Below are 25,029 nucleotides of genomic sequence, written 5' to 3'. Positions count from 1 at the left end.
CAATGTGAAAAAATTGAAGTAATACTCGGGATATAAACAGTTTAATCTTATTCAGTGACTAATTATAATAAAAAAAATACAATAGAATAGACGTGAAGTTACTCTTGAATTTCCCTAATCGCTATTTTTTATAACTAAATTAATATTTTTTTGGATACAACTAGTAGCAAAACTTTATGCTTTTAAACATGTTTAAATCGTGATATTTATGTTTCTTAGAAATTGACGCCTTATTCGCCACACAAATTTTATTGTAGGGTTACGTGTAAGTGCTCTTTAAAATTTCTATTTGACTTTCTTCGTGTAATTTTTGATGCAGGAAGTTAGTACCGTAAAATACCGCTTTATCTCATCTTATTTTAATTGGCACGGCAGTTTTTTCGTCAGAAATCCTAAATTGCATCACAATTCGTACATAAAGGAGTGTTTTCATATTGTGAATATTCGTACCATCACATCACATATGACGTTATTAATTAGGCGCTAAATCACCACAAACATAATAACATGTTTTTTTTTAAAAAAAAGCCTGGCTCGGACCACCGTCTGTGAATCTGCAAAAGAAACGAGCCATAAAGTTTTTTCTGTATTATAAAGTTGGCTTGCACGCGGTCGGCTAGGTACTCAGGACCGGCCCTGCATCTGCCATGAAGGTTTGGCCATAAGAGCACGCGGCGATCGTTTATGTGAATGCGCCGCATTTTCAGCCATATTCGTCGCTATATGTATAATACCTACATAGCGTCAGACTGCTACAATAATATTAAGAACCCAATATAAAATTTAATTATTGTAGCATTAAATATAAATCACCAAATAAAAATAATTATACATTAAAAGCAAATAAAAATATTATTAAGTTTTTTCAAGCTGTATTAAAATGAATCAGGGGAGAATATGTCGATTGAAATATATAAATTTAAATAAATATATAGAAAATTATGAACTATGTTCCAAACAGACAAAATATATTGATAATGGATTTCTTAACCAGTTTTGTATTTTTTAAAGCTTACCTGAGGCGACATAAGCTTTCAAGCTTAGACAAAGCCTTCCACTTAGATTATCAGCTCTCAAGCAACTATCTTGTACATTCAAGAATTTAATTTGATATTCGAGACGACGAAGCACCGCGGTGATAGCAGTGTAGCAGGTATGTATTTATAAACATATACATATATATATTTTAATATGAATATTAACTTAATGCACAAAATGTACGGCCGTATTTGAGCGCAGGTGCCAAACACAGGTACAGCACAATATAAATATGCAAACATTCGTAAATGTTAAAATTTTAATTTGTTTAATAATCAAAGCGTTTTAATTTAAGAAAAAATATTTATATTTATTTTTAATCATAAATTATATTTTTAGCTGAGATCAAACATGATCATATTTTAACAGAAAATATAAACATTCGTAACTAAATAAAATTTTGAAGTATTTTTTTACTTAAATTTATTACATATAGTGTTATAGCTTCAAGACAATAAAGGTTTCATATTTAGTCCAAGCAAACTCTAAAGATGGCACTAGTATTCCTAAAAACGTAAGTAAAGATATTTTCTACGTACCATATTTAGTAAACTTAATTTTATTTACTTAAATATATAAAAAATACACCCTCGTACAGTTATTAAAAATTAAATTTTCTCATGTGTTTTTTTTTTCAAAATTATGACGCCGCAAAAAGGGGTTTTCTCAAGAGAAAACCTCTCTCCGCGCCTTCAATCATCATCTCGGTAATTTCCGGCGGAACTCCCCTGTTCACCGGCTTTGCGGCACACCGAAAGATAGTGGAGTTCATGCTTCAAGAAAAAAAAACTAATCTGACACTGCCCGCTTTCGCTTAACAAGTTTATCCTACATGGAATTAGTCTTGGGTTGTTTTTACGCTATAATAATTTCATAAGATAGCGAATTTGTTATAATGCACACACATCTCTTGCGGGATGAGATATTTAAGATAAGCTTTATGAGGAAAATAGAGCGGATAAATATAAATATTTTATGTATGTTACTAAAAACATTCGCATATAATATAAATTACGCATTATACTCGACAACGTGTCATATAATAGCTATAGGACGGCGGGGCGCGTAGATAAGACCTGGTTAACTCTAAAAGGGACCTCACTCCGTGGAGGCAGTTCTGTATGCCGTAGTCTCAGTGGAGAGTGCCGTTGGAAACCCTCTCCTGGGTTTCCAAATCAACTCAGAAGAACTCAGAAACGTGTGATAAGTAAACGATTTTTTATATTTATTAGACAGACTTAAGCTACGTTTATTATCTTTCTCAAAGAGTAGTTTTAAAATGGTTTAGTGAAACGTATGGAAAGGAGTTTGAAGTAAACTATAGTTCGAAAAAACTTCGTTGTCTTCTTTGTCGAGCGGTCGCTATAGATTTATTAAAAACATTTAAATCGCTGAATTTCAAAAAATTAAGAGCTTTTATTTTTTTTATACGTTTTGCATTTCGCTGATTTAAAAAAAAATTAAATTCTGCACTAAGCGGCTTAAAACATAAATATGAAGGCCGCAAATCAGCTGGTAAATTATTATTTTTTGCGATTTGATTAATTATTACCTCAATATTAGTGAAGATGTTCACAATTTTCTTATTTAAGACGTAATATATGTACATATGCTGAATATTATTATATAAATATAAACTATTGAATAATTATTATTATTATATTTTTGTTTGAAATATCAAAACAGGTTTCGAAGTTAAAACAGAAGGGGTTGAAAAATATGTGAAATCGTTTCCTAACGATCCAGTTGAAACTTTTTTTAATATTTCTTCGTAAAGTGGCTCATCCTTCATCTCACTCAAGGGATGTAGCATCGGAAGCAGGAGTTCTGACAGAGACACAATAAAAATAATACTTTTGATTAGTACCAAAGTCCGCCGGTGAAAAGTTGGCTCGACGATTCTCAAAACAAAGCCAAATTATATTTGCTGAAAGGAAACAATCGTAATTTATTCCGACCTCGGCTAATTCTTTTAACGCCCTTTTAATTCTTTTCAAAGGAAAACTTGACACCCGCTTTGTATTTACGACGCAACGCACAAACAAATTTCAACAATAAACACAGCCGAGTTATCGTCGCTCTTCATGGTAAAAATTAGCATTTTCAGTAACGAAAATGCCTCAAACGCTGCTCAAGATTGATCAAGGGTTTAAAGGGGCTTTCAATAATTTTGAATGTATAGGTAAAATTAAATAATATATCTATAACTCATTTATAAGAGGAAAACCATTATAAATATGTGTTTCAGCTAGTGAGGTATATCTTTATTGCACAAATTAAGTTTTATATACCATTAATTTTAACTATATTGCAAGTCTTATGAGCGTATGTATGGTGGGTCGATCGACTCATAACACTAAACGTGTTTTGGAAAAAAAAAACTTTTTTTTTAATTAAAATTTTTTTTAAACAGTATCGTAAGTATATTCAAAAGCTCTATTTTGTATCAAAAATTAAAGTCTATATCTTTAAAAGGAACCGAATACGAGCCAAGTCGCATAAAAGCTCGTTCGAGGGCCCGGTCAATTTACCGTAAGACTCGTTTTTATGAAAAAAAAATAATTAAAAATTGTTTTTAAATGCAAATTAAGCTTTTGAACACTTTTTGGATACGACATTTTTCAGTAGGATTTCATTTTGCAAAGTTATGACACTTTTAATTTTTACATTGGCCGCCATTTTGTAAAAAAAAATTATATATTTTTTTCATACAAAACGTATAGGGAGTGCTCGATAGTTCTATACGATACTAAAAATTTAATTTTTAATCGTTAAAACCAAGCAGTTAATAGCGTTAACTCTTCTGAAAGTCTCAAAATGGCTCGTATGGGGGTCCGATCGAACTGATACATCGCTTGTTTTGAAGCAAAAAACTATTTTTTCTATATTTTATTTGGATGTAGTTTAGGCTTTTAAACGTTTCATGTATAGCGATCTTTTCGTTAAATTCAAACCTACTGAGTTACGAGTGTTTAAATTTTTATACTTGTCGCCATTTTGCAAAAAATTGACAAATTGGATTTTGCTAACAAACATATACAGGCTGCTTAAGAATTCTATACTGTCACATAAATTCAACTTTAAATATGTATAAATAAGCTCACACTGGCCTTAATATAAATCTGAGTCATGTATTTGCTGATGTATGTATGTACGTCATTTTATATTGGTAATGCTTGCAGCTTTGGCTAATAGTAAACAGGTTTATTTGGACCAATTATGCCGAATAAGGTTTACGCCCTCCTTTTTTGGTACGCTTATGAAAATAAATGAATCGTATTTGTTTAAATATTCACTGAGATGACTTACCATAAATAATTATTTTATCTGCTTAGCTTAATTATCCTTTAACATGCGTTTGAGTGAAAACAATGGCCATTGTTATGAGCGTGACAATAATATATAAATCTCGACCACTAAATTACATCATGTGCTCAATAAAAAACGTATATTATTCGAAATGATGCTGCATAATCTGCTAAAAACTCGTTTTTGATGTTGTTGTTAATATGTCGATTTAATTTGAGGGTGATTTATAAAGTCTTTTGGGTACATATATAAATATCAAATATACATACGATTAATTGTGTCCAAGATATCTACATATAATAATGGATTGAAATTAAAACTTAGACACATTAAAAGTCAAAACACGTTGAATCAAACTTACCAGACACATTAATAGTTTTTATAGACCACTTAACATTGGCAAACTGTGAGTGCTGTGTATTTATTTGCAGACACGTTCGAAAAAACTGCAACCGAATTTTGTAGGGGGAAATTGCCGATGCTAGACTTTTTGGGAAAATATAGCAGTTGCATCCAGTCAATCGTTAACGTATGACAAAGACACGTAAATTGCTCATGCATGCTGAAAAGCAACACAAAGCGATGGAAGCCCATTTGCCAAGGGTACAAATTACCACAACAGTTTAATGTGTCGCAATAAATTCGCACTCATGGGAACGTTATGTGAAAAAAATGACTAATGCCTTTCGGTTTCGGAGCAATGGCCAGACGAAATCAAAATGATTCATTTGTACATTAGAGGATAGCTATTTCTTGCCAACACCGTGAATTTGTGTTAATTTGGTTCAAATTATAATTAAAAAAGTACAATAAAAATGTTTGGTATATATGCTTTTAAAGTTTGAATTAATATTATGCTATTGAAATTCGGTCGTATAATTTTTGTGTAATTACTTATACACATATGTAAAAAGAGTGTTTGTTCCGTGATCGCGTCATAGAATGTCTAGATTGTCCTGAAGCTCGAGTTACCGCCTGGTAGCTGAGCTGGAATAAATCTGACAATTGAAGTAGAAAGGCTCCTTGACTGTTTAAGTATACATTTCAGTGGTGTTAGGCTTTATTGCGAATGTTCTGTATATGCTGATAAAATCCGTAGTCTACTCTTCCCCTTCTCGGTTATCTATTTTACAAATACATTTACATTAATATAATAATGTAAATGTATATTTATTTGAAAAAAAACAATAAATTCTCCCTCTTTTAATTAGTTAAACCAGTTCAACGGTGACACATTTCTATGATTAATCATCAATCAGTCTTTCTCCATTATTATTATTCAAACATGCCTTAGTTATAATGGAACGAGCATTTGTGATTAATATAAATTTTGCGCTGCCAACCGGGCTTTTTCGGAATTTTCCAGGAAGCACTTTAGACTTGCGTCACTGAATCGGTTAAAAAACGCTTTTGAATAATTGACGTCCAGAGGGTTAACGTTTGTTGTATAAATTTTATCGTCTCGTAGGGCGGAAGAAGAAAAAAAATTGACGCGACCTCTTGCGACTTTATTTGGGCGACCGATTTAAGTGAACGGCGACTTTTCGTTGCGAATAAATTTTATTCGCTCGTAAATTTCGCCGTCAATGGCCGTAAAAGTGGTGGGGCGAGACGAGCCCTTTAAACCAATAATTGATCGCGTTTTATTTCCGGAAAACTGACTGTAGTACCTGTACGCGGCTTTTATCCGCCGAAATAAAAATTGCACACTTCCACCCCCTTCGTATGCTATAAAGGGAATATATACATAAGTTGAACGAAAAGTTTCTGAACTGAAAATAGCGCCTCAGTGCAGTATAATGGTGACGATTTACTACATCGTTGGTTGGGATCAATTTTTTTTCCCCAGCACTTATAGCAAGTTACTTATAAGAGAATGAACTAGTATCTATATAAGCTGTGGATCTACCAAATCAGAGTCTAAGCTTATGAAATATTGAAAATACATTTGTATTGTATTGGCATTTAATTGTTTGCTTATCAAAGGCGGCAATTTAACAACTGACTTTTGATTCACTAAGTTGTGCGGACTGAAACTACCTGGGTTATCGCGAGTGGCAGTTGCGGTCGAGTAAACCATTTATTACGACAAAGATTTTTATATCGATTTGTGACTTATTTGGAGAAGGTATACAGCGTCCTGGTTGGCCGGACATTGATCTTGCATGGAAAACTTGAAGCCTGCAAAGCGGTTTACTATTATAAGTGATGTGAAAATCTAAGGCTCAAGAATCTATTGAAGCAATCATACAAGAGCAATTAATATGTATGAGAATGCGCTTCTCTTGACATTTGCCAGAGCTCAATGGAGAACAATCGATTGTGTAAGACAATTCTAGTAGACCATTTAAAATACTATGATTATATAAGTTGTACTTTATGAAACCATTGATTATATTAAATGTAACCTCATATATAAAGTATAAATAAAAGTTTTGGAACTTTTAGATCAGCCCACTTATGTACTGAGAGGCAAGAGCAAGAAGAAAAAACCGACCTATATCTCCATGACCGATTTTCCTTTTTAAACGGGACGCAATCTTCGATTCTATGAATTATGGCGGAGGGCACGCGCCGACCCTTGGATTCAATCGATTCTTCTCAGATAACGTCTTAAAAAGACAATGCTACGTCGAATTTATTGCGACATGCCAGTATTGCGTGATAGATTATTCTTAGATATTGTTTCTGAGCGGGAATTTATGGAGAAGATGCCAAATTACGAGTTATTGATATCGAAAGAATCGAACGGAAAAGCTAACGTATTTTTAGAAAAAAATTAAGAGCAATAAATATGGGAGAAAATAGGTATATTGGGTTATTTGATATATTATAGACATCTGCTGGTGGTGAGTGAAATTTATGTAACAGTCATTATTGAAAAAAGTCCAAAATAAAAATTAAATTTAAATGCCATTTTTTTTCACAAATAACACATTTTTCTATGTACGTTATCAATCCAGCGGTGTGTTCTTAAACGTTTATTTTAGATTATTTTATTAATTAATTTAGTTCATCTATAGCTAATTTTTACACTAAACAAATTTAAAAGAAACATACATATAAAACATAAATAGATTTTTTTAAATTTATTTTTAATGCACGATAGTGTTTCTTTATTTAATTTAGGAAAGCCGATATATTTTAATTTTAATATTATTATACAAATGCATACCTCCGTACATTATTCCCCTGGCCTTACTCGTTTTCTTATACCTAACTCTCCTTAAATTTTCTCTGTTTCTAGTAATAAATATATGTACATCTTTATTTCCTATTACATACTTATTAAAATACTCTGGTAACATATTATTTTCTGACTTATATATAAATAATAAAATATTTATTAAGCGTCCAACCATTACAATCAATCAATCATACTTCTACAACTAGTAAATCTATTTTTATTTAGAACTCCTCCCATTGCTTTACTTTGTAATTTTTACAACATCGTTTTATTTAATTTATTAAGCGTATCTAATATTGTTGCACAATAATTATATTAGTTTGAAGTATGAACTTATTACAAAACTAAATATATTAGTATTTTTAATAAGTTCGTATTTAAGATGCCAATATTTTAGTCGTTGATATATTTAAAATGATGTAGCTCAAGAAACACAAAAATCTCTGATCAACATACGAAGTTAGTCGCGAATGTAATATAGGTATATAAAATGGTTTCAAACCTAGCTAAATTTATATACTGATTATTTTAATGGTACATATAAGTCAATATAACTATTTATAAAACATAAAAATAATAACGTTGTCTAATTTTATAAAATAAATGTTTTTGTTTTATAAATGTGATTTTTGATCTAAATTAATTAGTTTTTACGTATAGCAACACCACACAATTGATTGAATTAAAATGTATGAAATATTATAATTATATAATAAAAAATGGAATCGAAAATTAAGCTGTCTAGAATATGTCGATAGAATATTTAACCAAACAACGAATATAAAATTCTAGGGTCTGATTTAAAAAAACACACTTTTTATATCCCACAGTTACCTGTCAAACGTCAGTTTGTTTTGCTCGCGTGACAGTTGGCCATAACAGTAAGCGAAACGACCAGTGGCAAATTGTTAATTTTCAATGCGTATCAATTTATTTAAATTCCCTATGTCGTCGGTTTTATCGTTTTTATTATTAACCCAAAACTATTACGATTTAATATTTATATTAAAATATTATAAATACATATATTTAAAAATAATCTTATTTCTATTTGTTGCCTTTTCAGGTTTTGTGTGTATGAATGTGTATTTTCAGTCGAAGAGACGCTTCATGAAACTGACTTGAATATATTTTTATTGGCCAAGGCAGATTAGTGTTTATTATAGCGGTCGGAATTGTATTTTGGAGTAGAGAATAAATATTATCTATACCTTTATATTATATTATTTGACTTTAGCAACGATATTGTTAGGAGTGGTCAGCCATAATGACTCAGTGGTCATGACTGTCCACATGATTGGCTTGATAATCGGAATTCGATTTTCAGTAAAATGATATCTGATTAAAATTTCTTTTAAACATAAAATATTTATGTTACCTGAATTAAAATAATAATATAATATAATACAATCAAAGCTTGTTAAAGAAATGCTTATGCACAGTTATAAATATATGTTTCTATCGTAAAAGAGGTATGAAAACATTTAATATCAATATAACTGCTTCCAAAAAAATACTTTTAAACTTTTAATTTTCATTGGCAGAATGTTCAGTAAGTGCTTCGCCGTGTTTTTATCAAATATAACTGGATTTCATCGCTAAGTTAATAAACGACGTAGATTTTGCTACGTAGTAACCATTTCACTTCGTGAAATGTAAGAAGTATATTCAATAAGTCATATGCAGATCCCATTTCGTTGTACAAGATAGAAAACAATTTACTTTGTAAAGGTAGAACCTTAAAAGTTTTTTACACGTCATAAAGCAATACTTTTGAAGAAGTTACTTGTTTCAATCAAATTTATCACCTATAAATACTGAAATAAAATTAGAAAATATTAAAATATAATGGCGTTAAATGTATAAATAATTGGAATTTACAAACTAGCATCGCAAAATACTATGGATTCTTTAAACTTTGGTTTCAATATAACCAATTTATTGTGTTACTTACTTTCATATACAGCTTATAATAAGACTAGAATATGTATTTTATATAATATTAATTGGCTAAGAATAATTGTTATATTAAATTATAGTCATTGATTGTGTTGAACATTTTATTGATGATTCAGATTATGATGGTGTTTAACAGATTTGTAATTATGTATTGATCATTAGAAGCAGAATTACCCTTTATTTCTGTTATTTATGTGAATAAATGAAGTTGATGAGCATATAATGTGAAATGTTGAACTTAGAAGAAATCTTCTTGTCCTGGTCTTTCCTTGTTGTAGCATTTGGCATAGTTCCAAGCAGACTGAGATCCTGTATCTCCCTTATTACTAAGACAGGCATCTAAGGCACGAGCCACATCATCGCGTTCGCTTTCTGGAACTTTTTGGATCGCCGCGTCTCTTAAAAAGTTTCCTTCATCGTCCATAATTCCGACTTTCCTCATCATGCAGTAGAACCAGTCTTTAACCTTTTCGTCTTCGAATTCAAAGTCTCCATCTTTGGCTCTTTTGGTCAGCTCTCTATCAGCGCCAGTATCCTCATAGCATTGCTTGTAGTGCTTCTTTACGTCTTCTTTCTCTTCTGGTGTCAATGCCTATGATTATAAATTTTAATTAATAAACAAATCAGTACTTCCATTGAAATTATTTCAAATTCAAAAGAAGAGAGCAATTATGATTATGATCGATCATAATAGATTAGGGTTTTATATATTTTATTAATCTTGCAGATGAATATAGTGATAAATACACAAATTGAGGTAGCTCGCGCATATTGCTTGTAAGCTGTAATAATAGTTTATAATTAATAAAATATATGCCAATGATTTACAGACTTTGATTTTAATATGATGAATCACTATATATTTAGTAGTTGTTGATCGTGTTTACTTAGTTGTAATGCATTTGATTAAATCTTGTCATGTAGCGACAACGGAATATATATTAATAAATTATCATAATACAGTCTGTACTACAAAGTTTATCAGGAGTTTCACTGAATTACACAAGACTCCTTAAAACCATCACATCCTAATAAATAGTATGAAAAATATCTATCAATCGATTCGCAGATAAAATCACATTAATGTATATAAAGCAAAAGGGTATAGTTAAATTTCTCCGCTTACTTTTTATAGTTTAGATGAGCGGTGCTTTTGAATACATTGAAAAGCAGTACATACTAAATTTATTATTACCATTAAAACACTATATTTATTTTTGAAGTAATACGATTCTACTATATGAATCTTAGATCATAATAATCACATGAATATATGCAATTATTTTTAGGTGTATTGCCGTCGTATGTTACGGATCCCTTGAACTGTAAAACGCACAAAAAGTAAACTATTTATGACCAGAAAAAACCCTCAACCCAAATAGAACATAGACATGCTGTTTCTAAAATATAAATAGTAAATTTCATATAAGAGATAATCTTTAAGAACTGTAGAAGTTATATATGATTAGAAGCAAAAAGAAATATGAATATTTATTAGTATAAAAGACTTACCTGTGCAATTACAATCAGTGCGATAATGAAAAATACGCAGAACTTCATTTTGAGTCGGTAAGTTTTGCTTGGCCCTTTCTGGAGAAGTAGTTGAAGATCAAAAGGCGCTAGATTATATACACGAAGATCCTTTGTGTACAAGAACTTGGTGGGGGTAGAATAAAGATAGATTAAAAGGAGTATTCTTGTCAAACTGGATAGGTTAACCGGGTTTGCAAGGATCATACACTGCGAGTTCAATATCCTTGTACGTATAGTACTAGTAGGTACGCTTATGACCCTTTAAGAGCTGAAATTTGCATATTAATATTTATTATTGTAGATTTCCTTATCTACAACATGTTTAGCATATTGGTATGTAGTTTAACGCCTCTTCATATAATATAATAAAATTAAATTCATTAAAAATTAGAGTATAAAAAATAAAGACCAGACTTTGAACGCATCATATGTATTGATAATCAAAAGGCTTTCGACTGCCACATTAGAAAAAAAACAGATATATTCTTCAAATAAGTGAGAGATTTAATAAACCGATTTTTCATTATTAGGTTTAGGATTTACGTTTTAAGCCTAATAAATGAAAAAGGTTTAAATAGAATTTTTTTAATAATTGAGAATGCAATTTAAGCAATCCATAAGGAATATTAGAATCATTAAAAATATTTTGCAACTACACCAACATCGACCATCGACAGTTCATGAGTAAAATACACAAAATTCGCCTGCCGTATAAGAAAAAAATATTTATCATAACAAGAGTTATTTAAACATTGTTTTGAAAAATAAATATGTAAATTTTTTAATTTTTATGGCAAAGTTATTGCTATTATTATTATTTTGTAAGCAATTAATATAGTTCACGTACGATTTTTATATTTTATACACATAAAATCCTTTTCGTGTCTGCGTCGAAAAGGATGCGAAGAGAGAAGCGGTGGCTTCTGCGATTTTCGAAGGTTTGATAATGGGTCGGCCTCCTCTTTATAGAAGTGTACATTTTATTTTATAATAAAATTCATAAGAAGGTACAGTTTTTAAAAATATAAAATAAAAAAAATTTTGTTATCGAAAAATTAAAAAAAATATTAAAGAGTCAAGCAAATTTACACTTCAAAATATAAATTTTTTTTTAATTAAATTTAGATTACACAGCTTGTGTTTACACCCAAATCTTATTCACATTTCCTTGAAATAAATGCACTTTGTATAAGCAAACCAAGAACTTGGAGTAGGATAGAGTTTTTAAATCGAAGTCATGTACTTTTTTTTATTGATTTCATATGTACATTTTTTTTATTTTAAACCCATTATTTATTTTAACTGATCGGTAGTCAGTTATTCGCGAACCGGCATTTGAGTAGCACTGTTGTAGCGTACCTCAGTATTTTAGAATTGATACATTCGTACCCCGCTATAAGTCATGTTTATTCGGGCAGCTCTGTGTGTGTGTCTACATAAATATCGAAGTACGAAGATTTAGATATACGACGAGACCCTGGAAAGTTCCTTGTTGACTCTATTAAATTTGCATGGCCGGGCTTTACGAAACTCCAATAAATATTTATGTTAGAGTTGGCGAACGCGCACGGGCCGGGGTTTGTGCGGTTTCGAGGTTTCCGCGATTGGGATCGAAAATCAGTGAAATTGATTATGGTCGAGAGAGGAAAAAATGTTCGATTCGTTCAGAATTTAAAGGTGATTTAAAGTGAGACTATAAATTTATTTCACACGTAATAGCACAAACCCTTTACGGAGAAATATTCAACTCAACGGAAAAATGTACAAAATATATGTTTTATAAATTAAATATTTTTGTAATGCAAATTATAATCAGTCATAGCAATCATTTAAAAATGTCAGGTCATAGAAATAGGCGATAAAAACTGCAAGTGCTACAAAAAAAGCTATAGCAAATATTACGCTATTAAGTCATACATATAGGCAGGTCAGTTGTCTATTTTTTCATATTTTTACAATAAAGAGATTAGATTAGAATTTAAATACACACTTACTGACAATTGTTTATATAGTTCGACCAGATCTGTCTGCAACTGGCCATGTATCGGAAGAGGAGGAGAATTCTTTTCATTTTTATGAGATATGAGAGAGCACGACTTTATCATTAGAATCGAACCGGATTCCAGGTGTTCCAGAATTCCTGCAGTGCACACTGCGGAATTGAGCGTTTAAAACTCGACTGCATCGACCTGGGGGAGAATATTTTTTTACGTCTTCTTTGAATCGAATCGAAGCACACAGAAATAGTGAACGTCAAAGGATTTTGCTGTGTCAAGTGGACCGAAACCGTAGGAGTGTGCAAAAAAGAACCAGCCAAAGACTTGTCAGCGGGCTTAGCACAAGGGGAATTTATTATGTTGGACCCGGTAAGAGCGCCAGACCCCCGAGAACGAGACTTAGGGGACGCAACCCCCACTATTAGCGCTCATCTTCAGCATATTGAAAAATCAAAATTCCGATCATCTCTCTGCGAGAATTTTCACGCGTGCTGTTGCCTACGGAAGACAAAGAGTGAAGGGTTAGTTGACCATCATTTTCATATAATAAAACGGGACACTTTTTCGTATTTTAAATTTTTATACATTGTATGGTTCATGGAAGGGCTTCTATCAAAATTCTGATTGAATTGTATTATTTCTAATAGTTTATTAACTGATGACTCATTTGTTTTTAACATTTTATTGTAAATGTTAAAATTTTGTATATGTACATTTAATATTATGGGGGGTTTGAACCGTTTTCTATTAGTCAAAATTTAGAGGTAACCATAACGACCACTTGAACAACGAAAAGTGGGATCTACCACTATACATATATTAAACCCACTACGAAAGTTAGACCACAAATCACACAAATTATGCTTTTATCGAAGACCAGCGCTTACAATAGGAACTATTACTGACATAGATATAAAATATTTTACTAAAAAAAGTATTTTTAATTTGCAGGAATTATTTGAAATTAATCGTTTCTAAAAACATGATACGGAATTTATTGTTTTTATTATTACTTTGATATATGAAATTCTTAATACATTTATGTATGTACATTACATATTTATATTTTTGATGTTTGAATATATTTGTGCATTGCATGATATTTTTCAAAGCAATCTAACATATAAAGACACGTGTTTAAAAAAATCTCCCTGCTGTTTTTTTTTACCAGCGTTTTTTTTACATAATTTGACGAGTCAGAGTCAGTGATTTTATTGATTTTAATTTAATATTCGTTCATCTATATAAACTACTTTTGTTCTTATTGATTGTAAAAAGTATAATTGTATCAGTTAAATTTCATTTTTGGAAGAGTAAATTATCAGCAAATAAAATATTCAGTATAAATTTGATATTCTTTATAATGAATAAAGTATAGTTCAACTGTACACTCGCTGCTACGCCATCTACTAGACCTCTGAAAACTTTCCATGGACATCATCCCTGCGCCAGCTTCTCTACCACAGCTCGGAGAAAACATCTCGCCATTTATCGTCTGTCACAGCAATTGTAAATATAACGTAGTAAAACTCTAACTAGATTCCATCTTGAGTCTCACTGGCTACGATGCCATCAAGTGACATTAAAAATCAATCAATACAAAACTATCTAGAAAAAAAATCGCAAATTAAATTATTTTCTCTTGAACGCAACAAAAAATCTAACAACCACACATATACCTCTTAAATCTTCACATCGGGTGGCACAAAAGTGACTTTGATATTTTATAAATCTTAAACTTTTTTGTTAATTGTCATTTTCGTTTTACTTACAAATACATATACTACTAATTAAACTATAAAATGGGCAATAAATAATAAAGAAAAAGCCATCTCGTACTCTGATCACCTAACAAAAAATTTTGAACTATTTCCAGCATCCTGTCTAGAAAATAAAAAAAAATTCTGGAAGCATCCCATTAACTTGACTTACCTTTGAAAAAATAAAAATAAGAGTAGTTAATTTCCTTTGCTAGGAATGTTTCAAAATATCTAAGAAGTATCTATGAATTTATGTACTGAGCTAAAACTTAATGTAGATAAGGTAGTACCATATTGCATGTAAATGGAAGAGTATAAAAAAAATATATACTACATTGTCCCACTCGAAACGGTACGTATGGTCAACCCTCGCTGAAGTGCGAGGTAGATACCATGTTGTTGCGACACTAAAAACCTGGTTAGGGTCCCCAGAAGACAGAAATCCTAATCATGGCCGCGGGCCGTTTCAGTAACCTTTTAAAAATAACGGCTTTTCGGTGTCGAGCTCTTTTTTACGTCCGCCCTATTATTCCCGCGTGATTTATATATTATTCGCCACTTTTCCGCCATTAAATTTATATCGCAGAGGAAGTTTCTCGAAAAAAAATACACTCACCTACCTAAGTGAATAAGGTAGGTGGATATGGAAGGCGACACTTCAAAGGTGTGCCGGTCGTAAGCAGAAGAAAGAAAGGGGAGTTCTTATGTCTTTGATTGGCACGCTACGTACATAAATCACAAAAAGGAATGACCGTTTCTGTGAAAAGCTAATAACCGTAAAGAAAAATAATGATCGGTTTGCATTATGGAAAATATAAATTAACCATGGACTTTCTATACTTTCGAAGGTATATATTTATATTTTTTTCCTCACATAAGTATTATAGAAAGTTAGTTTATTCGATGAAACAGTGACTCAAATATCAAAAAATCTTCACACCGGGTGGTGCAAAAGTGACTTTGATATTTTACAAATTTATAACTTTTTTGTTAATTGTAATTTTCGTTTTGATTATTTTTATTTTACAACTCTAAAGTCAGAGATTTAATATGCATTACTATACAATAACTTGACGAGATATTTCATTAAAACTTTACTTTTATACTACTTTCGCGTTTTTGACTTAAGACAAACTTGTACCAAGCAGAGCTTAGAATTTAACCCAATATTCAAAGACGAATTGGAGACTACAAAAACAATATGAATCAATACTTGTGCACAAATCGTACATAATTTTAGAACTGTTTATACTCTATAAAAATAAACTGCAACCCCAATGTTCGCACGATTGAATCCTAGTGATAAAACACTATGAAAATATTGCAAATGCCAGTAAAAAACTAACTACAACGATAGACTTGATACAAAAAACATGATTTATAAATTAAAATATTATGTGTAACGAAAAAAATAAAAAATATATAACTCACACGAAACATATATATAATAACTTTACTTGGTAAAAAATCGCGAAAGCACAAATGTGCCATTGCGAATCGTGAAAGCTTTGTTGTTGGGGGTTACTTTTTGTAAAGGGTTGAAATGGTATTAAATATTTCCCTAGTGGTTATTGTTTCGGAAAAAATTTACAATATTAGAATAAATAAGTTTTTTGTAAAATATATAGGCAAAGCCTAACAAACTTTGTAATATCCTGAACATTTATTTATGATTGTCCTTCTTATCATAGTAAATTAGTTAAATATTATAATTTTAATAAGGCTGATTATAAAAGAGCAATGAAATTTTTGGTCATATTAATTAATTTAAAATTTTTGAAAATATCCATTTTTTGTAGGTTTTCGCTAAACTTCTGAAAATGTTCTCTTCTGGCGTATATTGTATACTATATTGTGTCACGTTCGCCTTGTGCTCCTAGCTTTCACATTTCCAACATCACATCGCGCATTAAAGCCCATGACTGCGCCCTTACCATACATATGTATATATACTTTTTGCTGAAAACTGCGATCGGGGGATCGATTAATTTTTCTCACGTCATTGTTCGATACGCCGCACCTGCTTTTATTACTACACATTCGGCGAATATCTCCCGGGGGCTAGTCACGCGACCGAATTCCGCAAACATTCCTTAAAATGATCACTATGCTTCGTTATTCTTCTGCCATTGGGCAGTAATGTATTATAGTTTTCGTGCTGCCGGCATTTCTCGCACAATAGCCCCGTCGTTAAGGACACATTGTTTTCGTTACTCGATCCATTTGGTATCGGAACGGTGAAAAAAATTCAGCTACATAGGCGCTTAGCATGCGATGCTTGTTAAGGTGGGTTTACACTGGCAATTTTGCAATAATAATGACTCAACTAGGGATTTATAAAGCAATATTTTTAAATATATAAAATTAAATACCGGACTACCAGTATGATTCAAGACTTGTTAAAAGCTTCTTAAAGCTAATTGATTTGTGTTCCTTGAATTTTGCAAAATTTAAAGATCTTATTAGCCTAAACAAACAATATTGCGTATTTGAGCGGATATAATTCAATAGTTTATTAGCAGTTTCAAAGGATTGCATAAAAACCATCGATCTTGCGAATAAATGCAGTGTAAAGTTAGTGTTCAATGCAAATCATATTCCTTAGAATGCTGAAGTTGTCCATTTTAGTGATATTTGTATCATTAAAAACATATGTGTAAGAAAATGGCAATAAGATTTACTTAATCATCGCACTGAATAAACGATTGAGAACCGAAAAATATAATGCAGTTAACAGTCGATAATTTTTTAAATATTTTTTAATATGATTTCATAGTAACTAGTGAACTATTTTTTAATACATAAAAATAATTCGCAGAATTTTAATATAATATTCCGAACATATGTGTTTCTCTATTTTTACTTTAAATTTAAGCATGTAATATATTCATATCAATTTATGCTTTTTTAGCAAAAAAAAAATAACTCTTACATTTTATTGATTTGAGTTTTTAATATACGTTAAACAAAAATTATAAAGAAAAAATATACTAATATTTTTCAAACAAAATATGAGTAAAATGCTTCCATATTTTATATTAAAAGTTCAGAATTTATTAGGCGGTTGAAAAAATATAGTACCATTTCTGACCGCGCACCTGTTCGCTGATAATCTCTTTTTTTGTTTTAACCATTATATTTAACACTTTTTAAGTGACTTTTATTAATACTACATAGTATACAAAATACTATAGATATTCATTAATAAATATCGGAAAATGAAATAATCGTACAATAACTAAAAAACCGTCTTACATCAGCAAATTTTATTGATATTAATTCTAAAATTTGATTAAAACGATTAAAATTTGTATTGGAGAAGTAGTAACAGTGATTTTCAAAAAATTAGTTTAAATAATCTCTGAGCTTATTAGCTTTTTTTTTAATTTCATTTAAAAAATTAATTAGTTTGTGTGCCGTAAAAATAAGTTGGAAAACCCTGATATAACCTATAAGTACATTTTGTAATTTCAATAAATTTGATATATTTAATTACATTGGTATAATTAAATATAATATTTTTTAATATGATTTCATGGTAACATGCGAACCATTTATTGCTACATAAAAATATTTCACAGAATACATATCTTTTAATAGAATATTTTAAACATATGTGCTTTCTCTTTCTACTTTAAACATAAACATATAGTATTTTCACATCAATATATGCCGTTGTATCCAGAAAACAAGATTAAATATTAAATTTTTAATACTTAAAAAAAAATATTTTGTGTTAACAAATATTCCAATAAGCTTCATAGAATATTTGAAAAAAGTCTATAGGTAATATTTTTTTTACAAAATATGAATAAAATGCTTCTATATTTTATATTAAAAGTTCAGAATTTATTAGGCGGTTGAAAAAATATAGTGCCGTTTCTGACCGCGCACCTCTTTTTTTAACTATCATATGAACCACTTTCTAAATGCCTTTTTTAATGCTACATAGTATACGAAATATACACAGTTATTTATTCATAACTATTTAGCAAATATTGGATAATGAAATATTCGGACAATAGCTATTTCATTTAATTTATTTTATCAGTAATTTATTAGTAAAAGGTCGTCTTACAGCAGCAAATTTTATTGATAATAATTCCAAATTTTGATTAAAACGATTAAATTTGTATTTAATGAGTAAAGGATATTCAGAAAATTAATTTAAATAGTATCTGAGTTTATTCGCTATATTGAATGATTGATATAGCAAATAAACTCAAAATGTATGCTTCCTAATCATATTTTTTTAAAGATATCGCAAAATTTTTTTTTTTTTAATTGAAGAACTTTGGAAAATTTTGGTATGTATTTCATTACCTTTAAAGAATAATTATTTAATAATATCATAAATATGGTAGCTTATAGCTATAAAAGCTTTTTTATGTAGCATTCAATATGAAGGTGAAAAACTATAGATAAAATATGTATTAAAACATAACATAGTTAATATTACTTATTAGTATTTTTTATTAATGTTAACATGTCCACTGTAAAGGTGGTTTTAGGTTGGTAATTTTAAAACGGCGTTGAATAAGTAAACTAGACTGAGTCGTAAATGCAAATAGGCCGCGGGGGACGACGAATTTTTAGATATAAAACCGCTTCCAATTACAACCACGAAAATGTTGTCATTTGCCGGTTTTAGAGCAGAACCGAAACGGATATAGCCGGTTCGGCGTCAATGATCTCATTTCACGTAGCTGGTGCACGTGCTAAGAAATAAGAGTCACAGGTAAAGATTATTTTTAGACGCACAAACCTCTAATATATGTTTAAAGTAAGATTTGTAGTATTTTCTTCCAAATCCATATCATTCCTCTTAACTTAAACTATTCAGGATAAAAAAAATGGTAGTAAGAACTTTTGTACCTAATATATACTGAAGATTGTTCAAAATACCACATTTCTTTTTAGGATTTTATTATAAATATGATGCTACTCAAATATATATAATTTCAACACCTCAGGTATGTTATTGTAATTATGATTCTATGGTAAATTAGCAGATTTACCCTTATAATTCCATTCAATCAATGCTAGCTCTAATTGCTCAGAGAAAATACATATTAATTCTCGAAAGTTCTTCAATAGCCATTAAGTATCCCATCAATTAAATCTAACTGAACCTTTACATGTATTATAAAATAAGATTATCTTAATTAATACCAATCAATTTTAGTATGTAAACAGATTAATTTATATGTAATTAAGAATTAATTTACAGTCCCAACTATCGTGTGCACGTTATTACTAAACAATTTTTATAAAATAATCTAGATAGATGTTAGTCTATAAACTAATAAAGTTGTAAGCTAATATTTATATTTCTACATATACGTATATTATATACTCATATACATATTTATGAAATAAAATATAGAAAGTGGTGCTTCCATACCTGTTAGCATTTATTAATTCTGTAGATAATTTATTTGACACTTTGTTATTTTTTATATATACGTACTTCAAATTTTACCTTTAGAATAATAAATAAAATATTTCAACAATGTCATTAAAAACTACTTATTCCTAGCTATAAAAAAATTATATTGATAAAATAGTGACAAAAATAACACGAGATGAATTAATATATTTGGAACACTCAAGAATTTTAAGACGTAAATCATTAACACTAGTCAACGCACACAAAATTTAACTGTTTATTATAACTAAACATTAAGTACTTTGTGACTGTCGAAACAATTTACGTAATTTAATTTAACGGATATTGTTAATTGGTATATTTTGTGTGACTATTGAGGAGCAACCTTAATGGTTTTGCTTATAAAAAGTCACCCGGGAGATATACTCGTGCTGTTTTATAGAAGGTGAATAAAATAGGCGGCGCTTGATAATACGGCCGCTGTTCTAAATAATCTGTTTTTTTTTTCTTTTGATAATGAAACAAATAAACAACTTGACCCTTGACATATAAGAACAGATATGAAAACATAGGCATATTAAAATGCATTTTGAGAGGCACTAAAAATACTTCTTAAGTTAGATGTTAAGACCAAGTCGTAGGTATGGTTTAAGGCCAAGAAAGAATATTAACGGCCAACTTTTTCTAAGTATATCTTTAAAATGCTCAAACGACGCTTTTGACTTTGATTTCTGGCAAATATCACATACATATATTGTAATAATGTTAATTAGTGCTAAAACAAAATAAAGCAAAAGTGCTTAAATAAAATGAAAATAGGACAGTTTCAACATCTGATTAAAAAAAAACGCCTACAATATTGTAAAATTGAATTTAAAAAGAAATCTTAGATACTATTGATACATATACGAATTTATTATGTTATGTATATTTTTCTCATTCTTGTACAAAATAAATTGAAAGGCTGTACTTTTACAGCTTTAATAAAAGTTTTAAATGCATATAAAAATGTTTCTATAGAATTAAATAACAACAATCATTGTTGCTATCAATATGAAATAATAAGGCGAAAATAAATAAACTGCGCTAGTTTAGTTTCTATGAAAGCATACATATATATATTTTTATTATTAAAGTCAGGTACCACATCTTGAACGTGAGACGAAATAAGAGACAATGACTTGCTTAAAGCATAAAACTAATTGCTTTATATGTTTATATGTGTTTTTTCTATATCGGAATGATACATGCGCATTTTTCGATCGCAAATTTAGGTGGATTAGAGCATTTGCAGAAAGCACTTTGCAAATGGACCTGAACAAAGGATACGTTCGGTGTCAATACGATTTAATTGCAAGGTATGTATTATTACATTAACAAATAGTATGTTTTTATGCATGTGTTATTGCATTGGCCTAACAATTAAAAGTAAAAAGGGCAAAGGACCTTCTCTAACTTTCGACTTTGAACAAACGAAAGCGGAGATACGCCGAGTGTCGACCGAGGCGAACCGTAGAAGACTAAATAAGCAGCAAATTTCCACTCTAGCCAGTCAAGCTAGTCTAAGTGCAAACTCTTCAAAATCCTAGAGCGCAAAATAATGACTTAAATGCTATGAAAAATATAAAAAATATTATCTCTTATGAAAATTTAAAATATCAACCTTATTGATTTAATTTAGGATCCTCATGAATAGCTATTCTAGATTATTTTAATTATTAATTTAATTTACTATAAGGATTTATAGAAAAAATCAAACATAAACCATGTATGTATGTGAAAGAAATAAACTTAACAACTGACCTATACGTGGTGTGATAAAAAATTACTACATTTTTTTATTTCTGCAACTATTCGCTTGAGATGAGATGAGACATGATATAAACCCGAAATTCAATACCCTACAAAAAAAAGTATTTATATGCTTAAAAAAGCTTTCTCCTAGTAGTTCAAAACTCATTCACAACTATAGTGGTGCGTCTATTTTATTGGGAAATAGCTAATCGTCGAGCGCGTTACACACATTCCCACCGAAAACTACTTTTTGTGTGCGAATAAGTGTGTGTCTGTGTGTATTTTATCGAGTTACAGGGATGAGTTTTATTAGGGAGCAGAGTTCCCGGCTCGTTTGTCGCCCAATGGGTTGGACCGGATGGCCGTTACGGGTCCAGAGGAGAAAAATTAAGACGAAAATTCTCACGACCCTATTTGCGATTTAAATGAGCGCAGCGCTCTTACTAAAAGTTACCTTTAAAGTAACTGCGACTACAAAAATATATGGCTACAACGTAGAATTGGTATATATATAAACAAAGAGTGAATCTTTTCATGTTAAAGTCACTGTCAGCAAGTATTATCTTTTTATAAAGAAAGTTTGATGTAACTGAATATCTTGAATTTGGTTATTCCGAAAGAGGAATGATGGCACAGAACAAAAATTGAATAAAAACCATGACGTATACATATTTTGCCACATCGGAATTAAAAACAACCCACTCTTAGAAATTTTGGCTATCGATTATTCTAGGTATGCAATCACATATTTATAATCATTGTAAAATGTCGTCTATTAGATAAACTCCAAGAAACTACACATTTATAAGCTGTCCGTTAGCTAATATATATAGCGTTCCCACTACGACAGCACCGATTTGATCGACATTAACTTTCAATCCTCATACATACTAAGGATATATTACATGTTCACGTTTAAAACATACTTGGTTTATTTGCAATTCTTAAAATCTAGCATATTAGTGCATTAAATCGGAAGCAATGATAATGTTTATGTAATATAAAAGGAAAAACTCACTTTTCGGCCTCGTAGCCCGTCGCCGGGAATTCAAAATTTGAAGATTTCATTACGAGGATTGTTTATCTAGTTTAAGTAATATATTCTTCTAATCCTCAACACATTATGTATATAGTCATAACACACCTATTTAATTTTCAATCCGATTATTTATATTCAGTCAGTCAGAAAATTATTGTCGCGTAACAAAATTTTATTATTAAATAATAATTATTTAAAACTGTTGTCATGGTACTGTCAGCTATTTTGTTTTATATTTGAATGCTTATTTTTCATTGGTCTAAACAACAGAACGCATTACCGGCGGTTTGAAAATCAATCGGAGCAAATTCAATTTTTATTATTATTAATTATTTTTAAATAAATATATTTCCTTTGTTTACGTGTATTATTACACACCGTTTAAACAAATATATATTATAGAAAGATAATAATGAACTACTTAAAAACGTATTTAAATATTATTTAATACATTTTTATGTGAATGACAATTAGAGTTATTAAGTAATAAGTCTAAACACTATGGTTTTTAATGTCAATATCCAAGACTTGAGATACTTTTTTTTTTATTAAATATCTGTTTATTAAAAGCAAATTTTTCTGAGCTAGCAGGCATCAGGTTAAGCTATTTATAAAACAATTTTTGAGTCACGTTGTTTGTAAATATAGTAACACGTATGTGTCTATAAAATATAGTCGTATCCAAAGATCCGATTAAACTCTAAATTTTAAACGCCATTGTCGGACCCGGCTTGACGTGAAGAGGGAAGCGGCTGATTTTTTGGTCTTTTACCTATTTATCAATAATCGACGTAGCTTTACTTTGTAAGGATTCAAATGATTTTTTTTGTATATCAAGTCGAGAATTAAATTTTTTGATGAAGTGTTGACAAAAGCAAATTCAGAATGAAAGTTACTGCACAAGCGCTTTATATACGCTTCGTCAGTTTAATGAGAAGTTCTTGCTCGCTAATTTTTAAATCAACAAGATTTTGGATTACAACTGAATATGTAAATGTCAGGAGTAACTGGTGAGAGTAATTAATCTATTGGCTTAAATACGCTCGATAGAGATATAGGAGATCCTTTTAATCGCTTACATTCAACGTGACGACTGATTATAAATATTTTATGGTCTAATGAGATTTGTTTATTTCCGTCTGTCTTTCTTGTAAGATGTATAGAATGACCATTCAAATTTTATTAAATTAGTATTCGAAAATTATAGTTAAATTTACGCTAATTACAGCAAATAGATAGTATAGGATAGGATAAGCATTTGATACCGTTTGGCATGACAGCTTAGCTTATAAATTATCTAAATAAAAATATATTGATTAAATCATATAATACACTCATATTTGAAAGCTACATAATTAACTCTAGATAACGCATAAAATTCCAGCTGGAGTTCCGCAAGGTAAATTGTTCAGGCCGCTCCTCTTTATTTATATATACTAATGACATTCCTATATGAAAAGTACAAACTTAGCAATGTATAATATCGACACAGTCGTCATAAATAGATCTTATGGTATTTGATTAATTTATATTACATTATAAAAATCTATAAAAACTTAGACTGATGCGTCTAGTTTACAAAACAAATGTCAAGGTAAAGCACAAGCGAATTAGAATATACGTATTATTCACCAAATACACAATTGATTGACACTCAAAAATATACAAATACCACACGTTCAAATAATACTAAAATAAGGCAAGCTTTATTAGCTAATTATACAAAATGTCAATAAATATATTATTAATAAAAAAATAACATTGCTAAATAATCATAAAATAAATATAAAAATTTTGACACTGTAACCAAAATAAATAGTCTCAGAGAAAACAGTGTTTGTTTTTACTTTTTATATCATTGTAAAGACTAATATGAAGATGTTCACTAATATGAAGATGTGATTCTGCTAAAATCTAAAAAAAGAAAGCCTCTTGTAAGAATTTAAAAAAATTTTCAACTAAGATTGTTGCAACATTGACTAATGCTGCTAATGGAATAAAAACAATGGAGCAAGAGGTCTGGT

General features: G+C 30.0%; 1 protein-coding gene and 1 long non-coding RNA gene across 2 annotated transcripts in view; one reads left to right on the top strand and one right to left on the bottom strand.

Moving 5' to 3' along the window:
* Window positions 1–9,580: 9,580 nt before the first annotated feature.
* The window catches only part of LOC148236351 (B1 protein-like), a 31,856-nt gene continuing 16,407 nt past the window's right edge, over window positions 9,581–25,029 (bottom strand). The window contains exons 2-3 of the mRNA XM_088183731.1: window positions 11,006–11,149; window positions 9,581–10,085 (exon numbers count right to left, since the gene is read on the bottom strand). Of these exons, the coding sequence (XP_088039857.1) occupies window positions 9,732–10,085; window positions 11,006–11,053 (402 nt within the window). The 5' untranslated portion in view covers window positions 11,054–11,149 and the 3' untranslated portion in view covers window positions 9,581–9,731. The remainder of the gene's footprint in view (window positions 10,086–11,005; window positions 11,150–25,029) is intronic.
* LOC148236355 (uncharacterized) lies at window positions 12,725–13,885 on the top strand. The gene is made up of 2 exons (XR_015809223.1): window positions 12,725–12,953; window positions 13,039–13,885. It is a non-coding gene; the product is annotated as an uncharacterized LOC148236355 (long non-coding RNA).

This window comes from Plectrocnemia conspersa, unplaced genomic scaffold (genome assembly GCF_051122295.1).
Source record: "Plectrocnemia conspersa isolate PC_06_02 unplaced genomic scaffold, ASM5112229v1 ptg000003l, whole genome shotgun sequence".
Classification (NCBI taxonomy): Eukaryota; Metazoa; Arthropoda; class Insecta; order Trichoptera; family Polycentropodidae; genus Plectrocnemia; species Plectrocnemia conspersa.
This window is presented reverse-complemented; position numbering and strand designations above follow the sequence as displayed.